At 34.7% G+C, this 18,359-nt stretch overlaps 1 protein-coding gene across 11 annotated transcripts in view; it reads right to left on the minus strand.

Annotated features, from left to right (window-relative positions):
• PPFIA2 (PPFI scaffold protein A2) overlaps positions 1–18,359 on the minus strand; it is a 281,559-nt gene that overhangs the window by 172,956 nt on the left and 90,244 nt on the right. For 2 of the 11 annotated variants that reach the window (XM_088165003.1, XM_088165001.1), the window contains exon 1: positions 16,902–17,318. The exons of 6 other annotated variants lie outside the window; for them this stretch is intronic. In XM_088165003.1, the coding sequence (XP_088021129.1) occupies positions 16,902–16,982 (81 nt within the window). In that variant the 5' untranslated portion in view covers positions 16,983–17,318. Of the gene's footprint in view, positions 1–16,901; positions 17,319–18,359 lie in introns of those variants that run through there. 3 more of the 11 variants (XM_088165006.1, XM_088165005.1, XM_088165004.1) reach the window with 2 other exon arrangements.

The raw sequence follows: 18,359 nt of genomic DNA on the forward strand, positions 1-18,359 counted from the left end.
AGTGATTTCTACCTAGAGCAAGGCTTCCAATATGTAATAACTTCAGTTTCTTTAATCCATTAGCCTGGTCTCATAGGTCTTATGGCCACCTGACTCTAATTTAGCTGTAACATCAGTGCCTGGCAATAAAATGTCCTGTTAAGCATATGGTGCCTCAATATTCCCGTTCTAAAAACGTGTAACTTTTCCAAGCCCTTTCATTTTGGGGTGGAAAAAGGGTCATTAGATAATATCCTTTCCAAAATATCTCTTCTCAGAACAGCATGTAAGGACTGTAGTGGGAAAAAGTTGTAAGATGAATAGAGAAAGTTGGAGGTGATCTGTATAGCTTTGTACTATTCCAGCAACACAAACTTTATTGATAATAACGTAGCAAATAGGTTTACACTGAGAGGAACTGGTAGATGGTTTTTCTTCCAAAAAGATCCAAAGTGCTCTCACAGGTCAAACTGTTTATTTTTCTAATAGATTTTTTACTTTTGAATTCCTAGTCTGATAATATACAATGAATTAAAATTTTCAGGCCTAAATTAAAATACATGAGATTGATCAAAATTGAGATAAAAATCTTTACTGATTTTTCTGGGCAGTTTTGTTGTGTGCACTGAATTATGTGAAAAAACATGCTTGGAGAAGTGCTAGAAAACTTCCCACATCAATGCTGGAAAACTTTTTACTGTTTAAATAAAACTGCCTTTTCACACAGTGTAGAATATAAAAACCATCTACTGAAAAAAAATGTATGCTGTTGCATTTATCTATTAATGCAACATTTTAAAAAACTGGTCCTGTCTTTAAAGGCAGGTATATTAGGCTATGACTAAGACATATATTCTGTGGGCAATTCCAACTGAATATTTAATACAAAGAATAAAAAAGTTTCTTAACTCTACAGTTTAAGAAATATACTTTGAAAGCACACTAAAATAAGGAAAATGTGTTATACAAACACAACTTGCACAAGCTATTTGCAGAGAGAGAGAGGGGAAAATATTTGGTCTTTCTAGGTCATTCATCTAAAATGCTTTTCATAAGTGCTGAAGGAAGTGGACATAAGTTCTGAGAAGGAAAAACTAGCAAGAGAGATATTCAGTATCCTGAAAAATTTCATGGAATTCTTCTGTAGTGTTATATTGTTATCAATAGCATTAAAAAAGAAATTGAGACCTTAGACTCGGATACTACTTAGATACTAAATCTTGAAATATATAATTATATGAATTCATATGAAATTTTATATTTAAAATATTCAGAAACAGTTGTAAGGAATTTATCTTACATATTTCCACCAATTTTCCTATAGAGCAGTATTTCTTTGTGTAGTGTATAATTCATACAGTGGCAAGGCTTTGGGGTCTTGTAGCCTTTGAAAACACTGACAATCTGAAGACATATCAGCCATTATCATTAATCCTTCCTTTAAGACATTAGAAAGGTTGTCTCACCAGTTGTTTATGCTGAATGCTTGCAATAGTGCCACCCTTACATTATAAATTGTAAAAATCTCATTATTTTTATTACCACAGCAGGCTTTAAAATGGAAATGTCCTCTGTACCTCACAAAGCCCAAGAATGTCAATTTTCAGGCTGTGAAGGAAGCTTAAATTTCTTGAAGTATTTTACCCTTCTATGTCTTAAAAACCCAAGATTGTGCACAAAATTTTAGCTTTTCTTAAAGCAGGCGGAAGCAAGAAAGGAGAGGGATATAAAGAGAATTATATGCCTTCTTTCCCTGCTCTGAACAAAGACAAGCAATAGCTTATGTGAAACAAGCTTTAATTTTTGTTTAAATAGCAAGTTGAGAAGGATGGAGTTCCATCTGTTTTGCTAGGGGCTGCAATAAATACTACTTCTTGGAATTGTGGGTCTGCAAACAAACTCACTCGTTTGACTGCAATACCCACCTATGTCAAAGACAGTATTTTGACCTAGGAAAAGTCCCTGCACATCCTACTGTCTTATATGGGTCCCAGACAGCTTTTGCTTTAAGCAAGCGAGGTTTGGAGCCAGCTATTTGGAAAGATAAACTCCACACCACCCCTTTGACAATGAGTTGCATTTTCTGCCCTCTGTAAGTCATCCTTGGCTAAAGGGCTGTGGCACTTTCTGCATCAAATAGTAAAGCAGGAGATCCTAAAGAATTCTAGTCTAAGCAGCTCACTTCAAAAACGGGACTTTTGAAATATCTGAGATATTGAGAAAAGGTTTAAAATTAGATTTGCAGGAGGTTTTTTTCTTATTAAAGTATTAGTAGGCTAGTATGAACCCAGACTTTGAAAATCTGGGGTCAGTGTAGTTTTCTATTCTGTAACAGACACTGACCACTTCTCTTTTAGGACAGTAACTCCCTAACTTCTTTACTAGAAGTCCTTGGATCCTGCAGTTACACACACTTGGTTTCTTTAGAAAAAAAACCAGTCATTGTTTCTCAGAACTGGTGAAATATCTTCCAGACATCTGCTTATCTAAATCCACTGCATTTGTTTGCTGCAAACTGCCCAACTCCCCTGCTCTAGAACCAAATCATTGAAGAGTTCAAGAACCTAGCAGATGCATACCTATATTACCTCACTGTGCAGGTCATAGTGTTTGCAAGCTGCTGTAGATCAGTACTGTAACCATCACAGATGGTTTGAAATAGCGAAATAAAACTTCAGTTATCTGCTCTTTCTAGTTCCACTTGAAGAAAAGAGTACCTTTCAGAGACAGAGGACAAAAGGCAAGCTGCCTCTCAATCTGTTTTACCTGATATATACTACTAGTTGTATTGTATTTTTAATTGTATTATTTAATCGCATTTCTATTCAGTGGCTGCACTTGCAAAATGTACCATCTTCTTCAGTACGGAATCAAACGTCATGGCAGAAGAGAGAAAATTGAGATGGATTTTAACTTTCAGTACTGTATGGTGAAATCTATAAGTATTTTCACAATGAGGCTTTAATAAGAGAGGTAATGTTCATTTTCCATAACAAAACTGCTCCTTACATTTTGTTTGTTCGATGCATTGTTGCTTGAAATCTGCTTATCACTTTGGCAAAGTGAAAAATTACATTGAATTTCAGGAATAATATGTCTAATTTTCATTCTTACAAATCTGAGTGAACTCCTTTAACAAAGCAGAAGTCTTTGAATTTAGTATCTCTCAAGATTAGACAAGATGTACAAAAATTGAAGTTTTCATGTAAAATGTCTTCAAATTGACCCCTATAGCACTTCTTTTTTACAAAAAAAAAAGGACAATAAAGCAGTTATAGGGCTGACAATTTTAATACATGCAGTTTTTCAAGCATACTATACTATTATTTATTAAGTCAAGACAGATTTCTTGATATGTAAACTTTGACATAATAATTTTGTTTTGTTCTCTCAATTCTTGACAGACAGGATTACATCAAAACTATTTTGAAAATTAAGCAGACAGAAATTTCCTTCAGCAATGTAAGTAAAGTAAACATATCATAGAGACAGTATTCAAACTTGAAAGCAATTCTACTACAAATATAAATGAACAGTATTTTTAGATATATTCATTAATGGAAGGTGAATATAAACACCAAAACTACATCTGTTCTTCATTGGAAATGCCAGTCTTACTATGGTTACATGCATAACATTTCATATAAAAATCAAATAATGGTGTTTATTTCAGTATAAAAGTGTCATTTTACCATGTGTATATCATACTCTATAAATAACATTATGCAAGAAGGGATTATACAACCATACATCAAACCTTACTACACAAAATTTTCATGAAGAAGAACTTATTCCTCCTTAAATTTTCAATATGTAAAAATACCAGCTAGGTTTAAAAACAAACGAAATAATTACTGTAGTAAATCTGATTTGACCAAAAATCAGCATAGAAAAAATTGAAGATAAGCATCCTCAGCTGCTCATATAATCTTTGAAACAGGTATTTTTACAGTAGTTTATGTCCTTTAACAGTACCCAAAAATGGCTGGTGTATCTGCTAGCAGGTTTAGAAGTCTGGGTCGAGCTTCACAGTACAGATATAGAATATCAAGTGAGTGATTGCCCTGAAAGTGAAGGTAAAACATTTGTATTGGAAAGACAAGTGCACAGAGGATTCCAAAACACTGGAAAAATAAGGGAATCTGTATTTCCTTTGATCTTTAATCCAAATTTATTTTTGAAAAGAGAAAAAAATAGACCTGTACCTTGACTTAGCAAAAAATGTGTCTTAGCTGTGCTCACCATTTATAAAATTTGTATAATTGAAATTATTTAAACTCACACATCATGCACGAAGATAGGTATGTGCAGTAAATAAAATAATAACGTCAACAAGCCTGCTAGGTTTCTCCTGGCCAGATAAATTCACTGCTGAAATTTCTGAAGAATCTCAAACCTTAGTTTATGTAAAATCTTCTGAGCAGTAATTAAACCCTGTCAGGAAGTAATATAACACTGCTATTTGGAAGAAATTAGGTGGAAGAAAATAATGGGTATGACTCTCCATTCTTACACTGGTTTTGTGCAAATGTGAGTTGAAAATCATAGCTAGCATGTCTGGTTTTCCCAAATATGCAGAACATATGGAATGAAAATGTTCTTATTATTTCTTCAGTAGTTTATACGATCCAGTCATACCATACTGTATATTCAGCTGCTATCTGATATTCAGCTGCTAGCTAAATATATATTTTTGTCATGTTCTATGAGATGATAAAAGTACTGTAACTATATCAGAACTGTAAGTGGAAAAACAGCAGACTAAATGGTGATAAAGCAGCTGGTACACAAAATGAGTGGGACTTAAATTTGAAAATATCCATATCCTTTTTTGTGTGTTAGAGAAATGTAATCCAATTTGTGATTTGGATCTCTGATGCTGCAGCTGCCATAGGAAAGCTTCCAGCGTATTCTTCAACCACAGTACTCTGCACTTTAGCTTCTCAAGATCAAAATGAATGCTAATTGTCTTATTTGTAAAATCATCTCTTTAATAAAAACAATTTCTTTCTCTAAGTCCTTCCTTTTACAAGAACTGTGATCTTCAAAAGACCTAACTTCAGCCCTTTGCCCAATTGCAGAGATCTAGGAAATTTATTACATTTTTGTTTGGTGAAGAGGGAATTACCAGAAATTCTTTCATAGGTGCTTACTTGCCAAAAGTAAATACATTTGGTCTTGAATTATTGGTCAACACACCTCATTCCCTTCTGGCTACTTTTGGGGAAAAAAAAGACCAAAAAAAAAACCTAGACTAATGTGATTTTCAAGTGTTACAGATGCTTAATTGCACACTAATTCAAATTTCCTCAGTTGCTTAATTGCAGATCTAGACTTCGAAACAGTGGCATTCTTTCTTTTCCAGTGAAAGCTGTGACCCAAAATAAAAATCATGACACTATCTCCTTGTAGATCTGGCTCTTGGATTTTCACCTTACAGCTCTGAAATCCTTCTTTGCTGATGAGTGGTCAGCTAATAGATGTTTTTCTTGAAACTGAAATCAAGTATTCAAAAGCAGTTTTCTGAAATTGGCATTCACAGAATCAGACAGGAAACATGCTAACAAACCTATCAGCTCCTACCATGTGCTGACTTTCCTCAACTTGTTAAAGGTCAGGGGTCTCCAAGAGGTAAAAGTCTTGCTTCACTTAGATAATAAATAAGAATGAGGAGAAAGAATTGCCTGGATAGTCCATTGTTTTCTGGATAAAAGGAAGGTAAGCTCTCTCTTTGATCAGATTTCTATACAGCCTTACTCAGTGATATTCTAAAAGCAGTAAAAAAAGCTGAGGAATATAAAAGTTCTATTTATAGAGCTCCCAACTAGTCAGATAGCATGGAAAACAGATCCTGAAATATGCAAGCATTTCACATAAATCATATTCCCACCTACAGGAGTAGAGGTGTGATGAAAGACCAGCACACAAGGCTGGACTCCTTCCTGGACTCTATTTCAATGACATATCAAGCACTTCAGCTGTAGCTCCACCGACATTAGAATTTCATTAATTATTTTACTCAGATGCCACAAAATTATCAGCCTTTGGCTGATGGTACATATGCAAAGCAAGACTAGACTGCCATACCCTTAAATTTGTCTGGAAAAACACAAAATATTTTGCGAATAATGTCAGTAATTAAATAATACTCAACACCATATTTAAGCGGTCTGTGACAGCTAATGACAGCTGCATAGCTGTAAGAGCTCATGCTTTCTCAGAGATATTTTTAAACTCTGGCTGCTGAAATCCCTCAAAATTACAAAAAAACCTCCTACTCTTAAAAATTCTTTCAGTGCTCCAAAGATTTCTGATGCCCTGCCATTTATAACAGATTCCAAAGTGCTTTTTCTTAGTCAAATATGTATATGTACATGTACATGTATATGTATATGTATATGTATATGTATATGTATATGTATATGTATATGTACACAAGCACATATTCAAATTCATGTGTATATACTTTTTGCAGGATAAAGCTTTATCAAGACATTTCAAAATAAATGTCAGGAAAAATCAGTCTTCTACAGTATCATCTCAAAAACATACTGAAGTACTGGCTTATTTCATGTAGTTCACCATAAAATAAAAAAATATTTATTATTTTTAAAAAGTCAGAGGTCTTGAAGGCATAAATGGATTAATTTACCATTCACCTAGAAACTGCTCCAAAACACTTCTATTGAAGTGTCACAACCTCATTATGGCACTTCATGGGAAAAAAGCCCCAAACCAATCAAACATTTTAAATACACAAGACTTGCAGTGAAGGCAGAAAATATTTGAGAACAGAAATGTTTCTCCATTCTTCTGAGCCTAGTGTTTTTCAGCATTATGATCTTTATCAAGTTAGTAAAATAAATTATTTTGCTAAAGGAATGGACAGATAACTCCTCGTTTTAATTTTTATTTTAAAAGTGGTAAATAAGAATATGGATTTTTCCATGAGCATTTTCTTTGAACTTCTGAATTGCCTTTTCTCCATAAATGCTTAAAATACTCTAAGTATAATATTGCTCTAATAAATCCCTTCACAATTCCTCTAGAGACAGAGTCACAGACTATGCTGGAGTCATGATGATTTAATTTAGTAATTCTGATTGACTGAAAGAGTGCAAACTGCTCTTTCTCCAGAAGGTTGTTTGAAGAGATAAATTCTCAGTACAGCCCACTGAACATAAATGCAACAGGATCAGGAGCTGGTGTTAGAGGCTGTAATGTACATCAGATTTCCCTCTTTATAAAGGAAAGCAGAGATGATGCAAAGTGCAACAAAATATAAATTATTGGGGGGAACATATATTTTCTCTTTATTGTCTATTTTTAGTAATAACATGTAAAACTTCTTACACATAAACATTGCATTTAAGTAGAAGATGCCTATATGAAGAGGGCATACATGCCTATATGAAGATGCCTATAAGAAGAGCATTTAAAACTAGATAATTCAATGAACAAAGCTGGTCTGTGGGGGATGCCATCAGGGACCATCCTCCACCATGCAGCACTGTTCACCACCACTCATTGGGCCCAGCCATCCAGGAAGTTCTTAACCCAGTGAAGGGTGCACTTGTCCAAGCCATGAGCTGGCAGCTCTTCCAGGAGTATGGTGTGGGAGATGGTGTCAAAGGCTTTGCTGAAGTCCAGGTAGACAACATCCACAGCCTTCCCCTCATCCACCAGGTGGGTCACCTCATAAAAGGAGATCAGGTTGGTCAGACAGGACCTGACTCTCCTAAATCTATTCTGACTGAATCTGATCCTCTGGATGTCCCCTTGGATGTGATCACACTCAAGATGATGATACATCAAAGCCATCCACTGAGTCAATCTGGAAATCATGTTCCCAATCACATGAAAGAAAGGTTCAATTACTAACCTGAAATAATTTTCTATGTCTACTACTAACATAAAAGTATGGCAAAGAAAAACAATTTCCATAACAGCACAAAAGAAATATTTTTCTTCGCTTTATCAAAACTATACATTAATAGTTTATTTGCTCAGAAATATGAGATGGTAGTAATAATTTTCTCCACATAGTATTTATTTTTATAATAGAGCCCTAAGAAAACAATAAAATACACTGCAAATAGCATCCATGGAAGAGATTCATCTAAAGTGACAGTATGACAAGAGTCAACATAGACTTTATCAATATAGTTGTATTGACAAAGGTTAGCTCAGCATTGGGCAGCTTATGTACCTGGACCCCTTCAGAGAAATATGCTCTCCCAGAACCTGATTTGGGACTGACAAATATTGGCCCTTATTCTGAAATGCTGTTTATCAGGTCCTGCCATTAGAGAAATCAAGCCTACATTTGTGTTTTGTTTTCTATAAAGCAATCTGAAGCAAAATTCTGTATTGTCTCAACTCACTTTGGCTTGCATCGATATTTCAGAATGCCTCAGTACCTCCTGGATAAAATGAAACTGAAAGATGACATGTGGGAGTGAATCTGATGCTTTCCATATCCCTTTGTGGATGTACAGCCTGAGGATGTGATGACCTATTCCAAAACAACTTCTCTGTAGATAACAGACATGTGATCCTCCTCTTTTGCTCTACAGATTAACTTTTACCCTGCCACACTACACACTAATGGTGACATACACACAAGAATCCAGATCAAGCACCTTCCCTTCCTCCTTGGGTAGGCTCAGAGCACCAGAATATCCCTACAGATAACAGCATCCTCAACACATTTTCAAAGCTACTGACATCTCCTCACTGCCCTTTGCAAAGCTTTGCTCAGTGCCTACACTGTTGAGGCTGATGGTGCAGAAAAAGTCATTCCTCACACTGTGCCACCACGATGCATGCAGAATACTTAATTAAAAATATAAATAAAACTTAATTTATACGTTGTTAGACCCATCAGTAGGAGTAACACATTTCATAGGAATAAGCACTCTTAGTCATGCAGAACTGTAAAATTCCTCCTAGTGTAAAAATAACACAGAACACTTGTTTCCATGAATCATTAATTCTAATTCTTCCAGTGAAAATACTGAATCCATATTCTTCTCGTTAGTTTACATCTTTGAGTGAATCACAATTCAACTGAATTATGCCAGCTGTCACTTTAAAACAATTCTAGCCTCATAGTCCTCCATGAATGTTCTGCTAAGCATAACTGCCAATTGAATTTTGAACTAGACAGGAATAGAGAGGCAAAATAAAATTTATTTACTAAAATCACTACTAAGAAATTTAGGATTAAAAATATTGTGATGTATAGTAACACTATTGCATTCAAAATGAAAATACAACCCATAAATAAAGATAAATTTATTTACTTTAATGCTTCTATCTAATTTCCCCAAAAGTAACATATCTATAGGCATAGTTCCTCATAATTTCCTCAGCAAAAACTTTAATCACATCTCAAAGTATTAAAAACCATTAAAATCACTTAAGCACTTTGTTGCTTGCCTTTGATCATAGGATAGTTCAACATGCCAAATATTTTGCATTTTCTTCACCTGTTTTCTTTCCTTGCTTTAAGACACATTAGTAAAAGAAGAAATTTTCAGGTAGATCACCGACCTTTCAATATTATCACTTGATACTGTTGATATGACTAGATTATGAGTATCAGGCAGGCAACAGATCCTCTCACCTTACAAATTTTTAAACAATGTATAAAAAGACGTTGAGGATAAAGTGCTTTCTACAAAATAAAATTAATACTGTTCTAAGATAGTAGTGTCCCCTATTTGGTCCAATGTGTAGCAAATCAAGAAGGTGGTGGCAGTATGATCTAGATCTGAGACAACTACTAGGAATATATTTGAAATGTACAATGAAATCAGTCAGTTACTTACACTCTCCTCTCAGACAGGGATGAGGCAGTTTCATCAGTGTTGCTGCACAGCAAGATTGGTAATATTCATCAAGGGGAAAACCTGGCCATTTTCTACAGATTATAATCACAACTTATACAGGATATTGAGAACATTCCTCCACAGAGAAATAGTCTGTGCTCTCTCAGAACAGGCTATGCCTATATTGTTCCAGTTTTCCCTATAAAGAAAGCATATTATCTGAAACTCTACACAGCTTGTATTCAGTTGGACCAACCAATATCAAACCAACACACATTAATGTGTAATAACCCTTAATATCCTTACTAGCACCAGTACATTTCTTTATTTTCCATGCAAATTATGTTAAAATAATCCAACACTGAAAGCTCTTCTGAAATTGAGGCAGAAACATGGTTTCTAGCTATGATTCAGAAACTGTACCATGATCCTATTTCTGGAACAGGAGGAGAACACTCCTACTGTTATTCCTCCTACTGGCCCCCTGCTCTTATTGGTCACATCCACTCAGCTGCAAAAGGAACAGCAGCTCTGGTTTAGCTCCACTGGTTCTGGAAGAAAAAGAAAAGGTATTTTCTGACTTTATCTCATTACATTGCAAAGTAGAAGTGGCCACACTCTATATGACAGGAATTCCACGTAGGAAAGTTGAATTGACTGCTCTGCTTGGTTACTGTTTAGTTTCAACAAGTAAAATAATTGCATTATGTAGGAAGAAATGTAAATGGTGGGGCAGCCCCACAGCTGGGGCAGCTCTTTGCCCAATTCCAGCTAAAACTCAGAAGCTACCCAGAAAACAAGTACATTTTCAGAGAGGGTCTGTGTGGCATAGGTGTGGATTGTGGTTAAAACACTCTATGCACTCTGATGGCCACAAATTACAATTCTCTGGCACAACAGAATTATGCAAAAAGAAAAACCCTGACTCTTGTGCAAACAAAATTATTTCTCTAGATACCAAAGGCGCATTAAATACTTCACAGTAACACAGTTTTAACACATTTTAGCTGAACACTTCGACAATGTTCTTAATTTCCTGTCAGACTGAATTAATTCTGTTCCATTTTTGGAGTCCAAGTGCCACATTCTCACCAACTTAATAAAATGATTAAACCTATTAATTGTCGGTACAGTCGAACTGATTAACAAATGCTCATATTATCCATTCTAGAAATGGATTATCCATTCTAGAAACAATTCTTCCAGAATAAAATTATTGTAAATTTATTTGCCATAGCATGTTCTAATGTATAACATTTTCAAATACTTCATCTTCAATAGCTGTGTTCAGAGAAATTAATTTTTTTATTACTGTTAGAATAACACTGTATTACCAGTCTCCAATTTGATCAGAAAAGCTCTACGTTTGTTCTCACCAAACAACCAATAAAAATACATATCACAGAATAATAAAATAATAGTAAATATCACTAACTTATAATGTGAGACCCACATTATTGCCATTTTTCATTTATTTCTGAATAAAACAGCCTGTAAGCATATTTCTCACACTACTCCTCTGAAATTCCTAAATTCCAAAGTTATATAAAACCCAGTTATACAGCTATAAATATTTCCAAGGTATTTGCAATGCAAATCACTTTATTATTGTCTCCTGCCTTTGACACTGCCCATATTTTGTAAAGACACTTTTTTTTGGCTACACAGTAAAGCACTGGTCCAGCATTACTATTTGCTGCCACTGTTAACATGTCAGAAGTCTTTAAAAACTACTTCACTGTCAGCCTTTCAGCCATTGTTATTTATATTCACTAACACAGGTTCCAAAGCTTCTGAAGGCCACAGCAACCTACATGATGTGCACCACAACTGCTGCCACACCAACCCAGTTACTCAGTGCACTCCTGCCATAGCTGGCCTCTCAGTGATGCTCACCCTCATTCCTGGTTACCAACTGGCTTGAACTTGCAGCTTTCACAAAGATCATGCCCCTAGAACTTCTACATGATGTTTCTGAAAAAAAAATGATCATGCCGGTGCCATAAATAAGAACAGGAAAATCTTTATTTAAGCAAAACTAAGGGAGAAATCTCACGCCTGACGGAGGGTTGCTGGAAGGAGCTGCCCACATTCTCAGCCAGCTGAAGTTCAAGGTAAAATCAGATTCCACAGTTCTCCCATGGATGAGGTGACACAGTTCTTCAAGTATACACAATTTTTTGGCTCTCTTCTGCATGTATATGTGACATATTTTCTACTTGTGCAATCAAGTCTGCTTAGAGTAGGAACAGAGTCATCCATTTTACAAAATTTTGCTGTGGTATGAGTGGTGAGATAAAAGGTGACTAATAACCCATCTCTATCACCTGGAATATATATTTTTTCATAGCACTAGGTTATTTCTCCAAAGAAACTTAACAGCTCTTTTCTTTAATACTAAATTATATTGCACTGAAATATGTGGAGCAACAAAACAGTTGAAAAGTTATGGCTTACTAACCAAGCCTAGCATGGCATACCTACTAACTGTATGCTAATAAGTACAATTACAAATTCTAACAAGATACTTTCTTTTATAGAAGTGGCTTTTTGTTTCATTTACTGTTTTCATAGAAGATACGTGAAAGAAAACATCAAACGGTATAAAAAGGAAGTTCTGGGTAGGCATACAGATAATTTAAATTACTAATATAGGTATTAATAGGACAACTAATGAGTACATCTAGAATTTCTTTTAGAATCTGGGGAGGGGTTTCCACAGAGCTCAAAGCACATTGTGAACCAGAAGGTAACATTTTTATTTGAGTTCCGTTAATTCACTGTCTCTTTGTAACTTTTTGTTGCTGAGAAGTAACAGCCAACAGAAATCAGTATCATGGTGATAGTTATGTTTTATGTATATAAATGTTTCCCAGTTTCCCAGTAACCCAGTTTCACGCCTTTGATCAGAAAAGCACTTTTACAGTACTTCATAGTATATTTGCAATTTTATGTCACATGAATATTTTAGAATTTCTCTGCAGGTTTTGTAACAGGATAATTTTATTTCTTTATGCACCTTCTGATTGTCAGATAACTTTAAAAAATTGCTTTAATCTCCCCAGTTTTCTGAAAAGATCAACCCTCACTTTGCTACTTCATAGCAAAAAGGAGTACACTCTAGCTGTCTTAGGAGTGCATTTATAAAACACAAATCTCATCTGACTATAAAATGGGCTAGTATTGCTTCCAAGTCTTTAAAAGTTTGTGGTTAACATTTATGGAAACTGTTACTACATTGTGCTGATTTCAAAGCTAAAGATTCAGCTGGAACCATGCATGTACTGCAGTAATTTGAGGGGGTTTTTCTCTCTCTGCTGCACATGCCTAGTTCCTAAGCTGGAACCTACTGGCAGCTCCTTTTACTTTCCATTTAGGTCTGTGCTTAGCTCTGGGCTTTAGATGTGTGCTTACCTTAACAACTGAAATTTGTAAGAGCCAGAAATACTGTCCATAGATACCGAAAGAGAAAAATAGTCTTTTTGAAATTGAATTCTGTTGAAATAAACATCGTGTACAATGTGAAGATATGTTGAATGTTCAGAAGTTGTGCATGTTAGTACTCACAGGTGTTACTCTATACAACCAATTTAGGAAAACAAAAAAAAATTTATTGGATATGACAAAGACCAGCACAAAGTTAAATTGCTTTTAAACTACCAAAGCAGTATTAAACAACTTTCAACTTTCAAGCAAAATCTGAAATTTTGAAATTAAGTTCCTTTGTGCTATAATTTCACAAAAAGAGGAGCAACCCCCAAGGCCGCAGTAAAAACAGATTGAATACAAATATTTTTTCAGTGAATTAATGCTTCCAATTTCACAACCAATAATTAAGTTAAAATTATCTCCTTTCTAATCCAAACTTTTCCACCTGTATCATTACATGCAAATAACCATTAAATACAGCAAAATACATGATCAAGCAGAGAGCAAGGCAATGTTACTATTTTAATTTTCCTGTTTACAATGTTCATGAAATATGCTCACTGTGGGACTCCTGGGAAACTAATTTATCCACCTCACGTAGGAAAAATCTTTTTATCAAGTTTGATGAATGCAAAAATAAAGGAAATCACTGCTTTCTGTTATATAGCTGCAGAAGTCTGTCAAGTTTGGCATACAAAAATTGAGATGAAGCATAGTGATATTGAAATACAAAGCACTAAATTTTGGTGCTGCCCTGGTTATTATAAAGTTAAACCTTGTTCATAACATCATTACAGTTCCTTCCTTTCAGAAAATACATCATTTCTTTATATCAGCTCCTCTCATATATATATATTTCTATTTTAATTGCTTTAATAAAGTAAAGTCTAAGGATCAAAACTTAAGCTTCTTTGAATTAAAGCAGGTGGTTCAGGAAATACACTGTACCAAACTATGTTTTTAACATCTGCAGAGTTTCAGGACAAAATTCCTGAGCAGAACCATGGTACTAGGAACATCATAGCTTCTAGATAGTCACAGACATTGATGCAACTAGGGATAGACATTGGAGCATCAAGAATCTTCAGATAGTTAGTCTGTCAAACCCTAACTCTGATTATCCCTAGCCCAAGTGCTCAGCTAGATGCATCCCTGTATGGCCAGTCTGATTCCTTGGCCACTAGAATCCAACTTGGTTTTATTTCCTGAGAACATCAGCGAAATGCTGATAATAAAGTTACAACTTGCACATCTGCTTTTTGCTTCTTTCGGTACCATTTCCATTGCAGAAATAATTATTCTGTTGCTTTATTGAATCAATGCACAATTAACTCAACTGTTTGATCGTTACATCAATGTACAATGAAATCAGTAGCTTAATCACTCATTGCCCTCCATCAATCTGTGTTCAGGCCCTCACCTCACAATTTTTGTATTTCAGTTTTGAACATGCTAGATATTGCTTTTGCTAAGATTATTTTCACATATTTAGGTTAAATACCAGTGTACATATTTCAAATTAAGAACTATTAACCCGTCTCTAAACTTTAAAGGCTATTTAAACAAAAGATCTCTGTCTCAAAGAGATTCAATGTAACATAGAAACAATAAAATAGGCAAGTAGGCAAAAGGGAAAAGGAACTCTAAAACAGATTGAAATAAGTAATAATAATCCCAGCAGTTATTACATTTGTAAGCAAAGACTGAAGTAACTCAAGGGGGAAAGAGAAGGTAGCACAAACATGGTGGTCAAAAGCTAGGAGACAAGGAACAATGAAGCCAAGGCAAGAATTGGAAAGTAGCTTCACATCACTTTATATTGCACATATATAACTAAATAAGTGGGGAACAGATTGAAAAAGGACATCACAGGACAATACAGGCTCTCTTTAGTTGTTTTGGGGTTTTTTTGTTGTTGTTTTTTAATTTTATTTTAATTTTCAGAGATTATTTTTGCATGGACAACACCAAGCTGTTCTAGAACACAAACACATATTGTCCAGAATTAACAGCTTTACATTCCAAGGTCATTTAACTCTTCGTTGTTGGTTAAAGTATCCAGGATGCAACAGGAAATTTAGTTCCACTTTCCTTTTATTTAGTAACCTCTTAGCTCAAAAATCTGCAGAAGAAATAATTTTGAAAAGAGAATTTTTTGTATGTGGGATAATATCCACAGTAATCACAGGGATTGCTAGTAACAATAATACAGATTGTCAAAAATGTATATACTTTAGCACTTTCATAAAATATCACAAAATAAGATATTCACAACCAAGCATCCTAATTTTTGTGACTTTTTCAACTCGACATACTCAGAAAGAATACCTGACGTCAGGAACTGTGTTTAAGAGCATAGCTACAGGAGGCTGTACAGAATATTTAGATGTCAGTGTGTGAAAAAAGTAGTCATGCTGTAGAGGAACAGGCCTGGGGCACTCATGTCTCTGAATCACTGCCAGGATCAGCAGATCGTCACTGTTAGGAGGATGACATTCTTTCTGCACAGCCCTCAACTATTATTTGACACCACTGTAAGAAGGGCAAGACAGTACAATTAAAAACAATGGATTTAAAAGGAGACAAGAATGAAATGCAATTTTTGATCTAAAGAATGCTGTACCTGGATTTTGCAATAGAAGTTTGCCATACATTTTATGATCAACTTTTACAATCATATTTGCTTCAGATTGCTTGTTCTGGTTGTATACACAGGGTTTATTACATATTAAAGAATCCCTCTATAGTAGCATAAGTAATGAAAAAGACAAATCTGCTAGGCAAATAGGAGCAAGAACGATATTTAAATCTTAACTGTATCAGAGGCTGCATTGAAAAAGCTGTTACCACTTTAAGTTAGTGGAGTGTTTGATTTGCTTTGCAGGGCCAAAATGCTGTAAGGACCATCTGGGACAGGGATGTGTGTGAGAGTTTTTTTATTCTTGTTTAATCTTAATGTAGGAGTACATAGTTTTTCGAAGCCAAGGTACTGAAGATTATTTATAATGAAATTCTACTTGAAGATAGTTGTAATTATATTGGTTTGCAATTAAGATACAGAGCATATAATACATTTTAGCTTTAGCTAAGCACACAAGCTTATTTACCTAGATGAGGCAAAACTTGGCTTAAAATTGAGAACCTTAATAATCCTACCAATAGATTAAGCTGTTCTATCAGTTGCACATGTAACACTATTCACAGGAATCAAATTAAGCATCAGCTAGCATGAAATTACATTCAGGATTAATATTAAAAGATCCAGACAGATACAATATACAAAGTTTTAAAAATATATTTTGTATAATATGAGTTTGGAATTTCTGGTAATTTCAACAGAGTGCTTATCTGAACTAAACAGAAATACAGTGTGGGTCCATGTAAGGAACTATAAATCTAATTAATTGCAAGATGATGCTATCATTGGAAAACACAAACAATAGCAAAATTATAATGAATGTAATTTTGTGTTAGTAGAAGAGCAATTACATGCTGATTTTTTTAAGGCAGCAAACTTACTGTGATGATATTGATTTCTTACATTTTTTCTCCTACCTATACAGTACTAACGAATACATAAGCTTGTTAACATATTAGCTACTCTTACTCAAAGTTTACCTATTGTTTAAAATCCTTTCAGTTTTATTAAAGTTCACTTACCTGAAAAGTATAAAACCGGGTCCCATTAGGAGGATGCACTTTAGGAGAGGCAGAGACAGTGTTCATATCCGAGAATATCATTTCTGGTCACACACAGTACAATCCACAGAGAGCTACAGATGCAGAGCACAGTGCTAAGCTCGGAGACAAATCCTTTTATACATTTAGGGAGGCAATTGGACAAAATTCCGTCTGCCCCATCCGTTCAGATGGACAGCGACAGTGCTTTGAATTCCTCACTCCTGTGTCTGTGAGCTAAACTGTAAGGTCATTGCTCCCTGACCTCTAGCTCAGCTAGTCCATTGTAATATGCACGATGTATAAAAATTAGAAATGCCAAAGAAAAGAGAGCCAGAATCTACAGTACATGGAGCTTGTGCAGAATCTGGCAATGCTTTGGACCTGCCCATCTGTTCTCAGTGATAATCACCTCCCTCCACCACAGCCTTGCAAAGTGATTATGCTAAGCATCCCAGTTAACCAATAAAACACAGTTTCATTTCAAGCAAGCATGCACAGTGAAAAACAGAGGACCTCTTCTGACTAACCTGAAGCATGCCTCGTGTTCAGTTTATAGCTGCATTTGATAACGATAATTTTATCATTTCAGTTGATGACAGCTATGTTAACACATACAACTTGCTTTAAATAACAAAGGTGGCTTTTTTATCATTTTGACTGTCTTGTCTAGAAAAAAAACCAGAAACTGTGTATTCCTTTCCAAATTAGTATTTTTTACATTTCTTATTTTTTGGTGCTACTACTGGGGAGAAAGAAATATTTGTGAGACTGTTTACAGAGCTATAGTCAGTTTAAATATAATACACATTATAAGCTTCTCTTTTGTCACTTATTTCTAATTATTTTTTATCATCTTCGGTCTGAATCCCTCTTGAAGAAAGGTTTACCTAACATTGCTAAGTATAAAGCTGGAATTTTATTCTGAGCTTTACTGTGCTTAGCAAAGCTATAGACCTACAGCTTAATTCATTAGCTATACACAAGATGTTTTAAAGAAGTTATTTTTTAAAGCTGACAACACTTGTGAACACCTGCACCGAACATTCAAAAAATCATTCATCACATCTTTTCTTCAAACACAGATAATTTGAACTACATGAAGACGATAAAGAAAGTAATATTTGAAAAACTTGACACCTTTCAGCAACAGAAAATAAGTGTTCAATTTAAAAAAAATTAAAAGTAGGGTTACAGAAAAGCGTAAAATTGTAAAGTGGTTGCAAAACTAACTTTGCATGTTCTGTCAAGCACTTTGTATTTTATTTACAAGGTTTAAAGGAGACAAAAAAACACTTAAGAAATGGTACTTTCAAAAGGAACTTGTTAAATTTTAAAAGCCTGGTGAGTTGCCAGGCTATGTTTTTTATTCTGTCTTATCTTAATGCTTTTAGCAATAGGAGATACTGAAGCTTCTAAAGTAAAATGACTATGAAAGGA

The sequence above is a fragment of the Sturnus vulgaris genome, chromosome 5, assembly GCF_052056855.1.
Source record: "Sturnus vulgaris isolate bStuVul1 chromosome 5, bStuVul1.hap1, whole genome shotgun sequence".
NCBI classification, from domain to species: Eukaryota; Metazoa; Chordata; class Aves; order Passeriformes; family Sturnidae; genus Sturnus; species Sturnus vulgaris.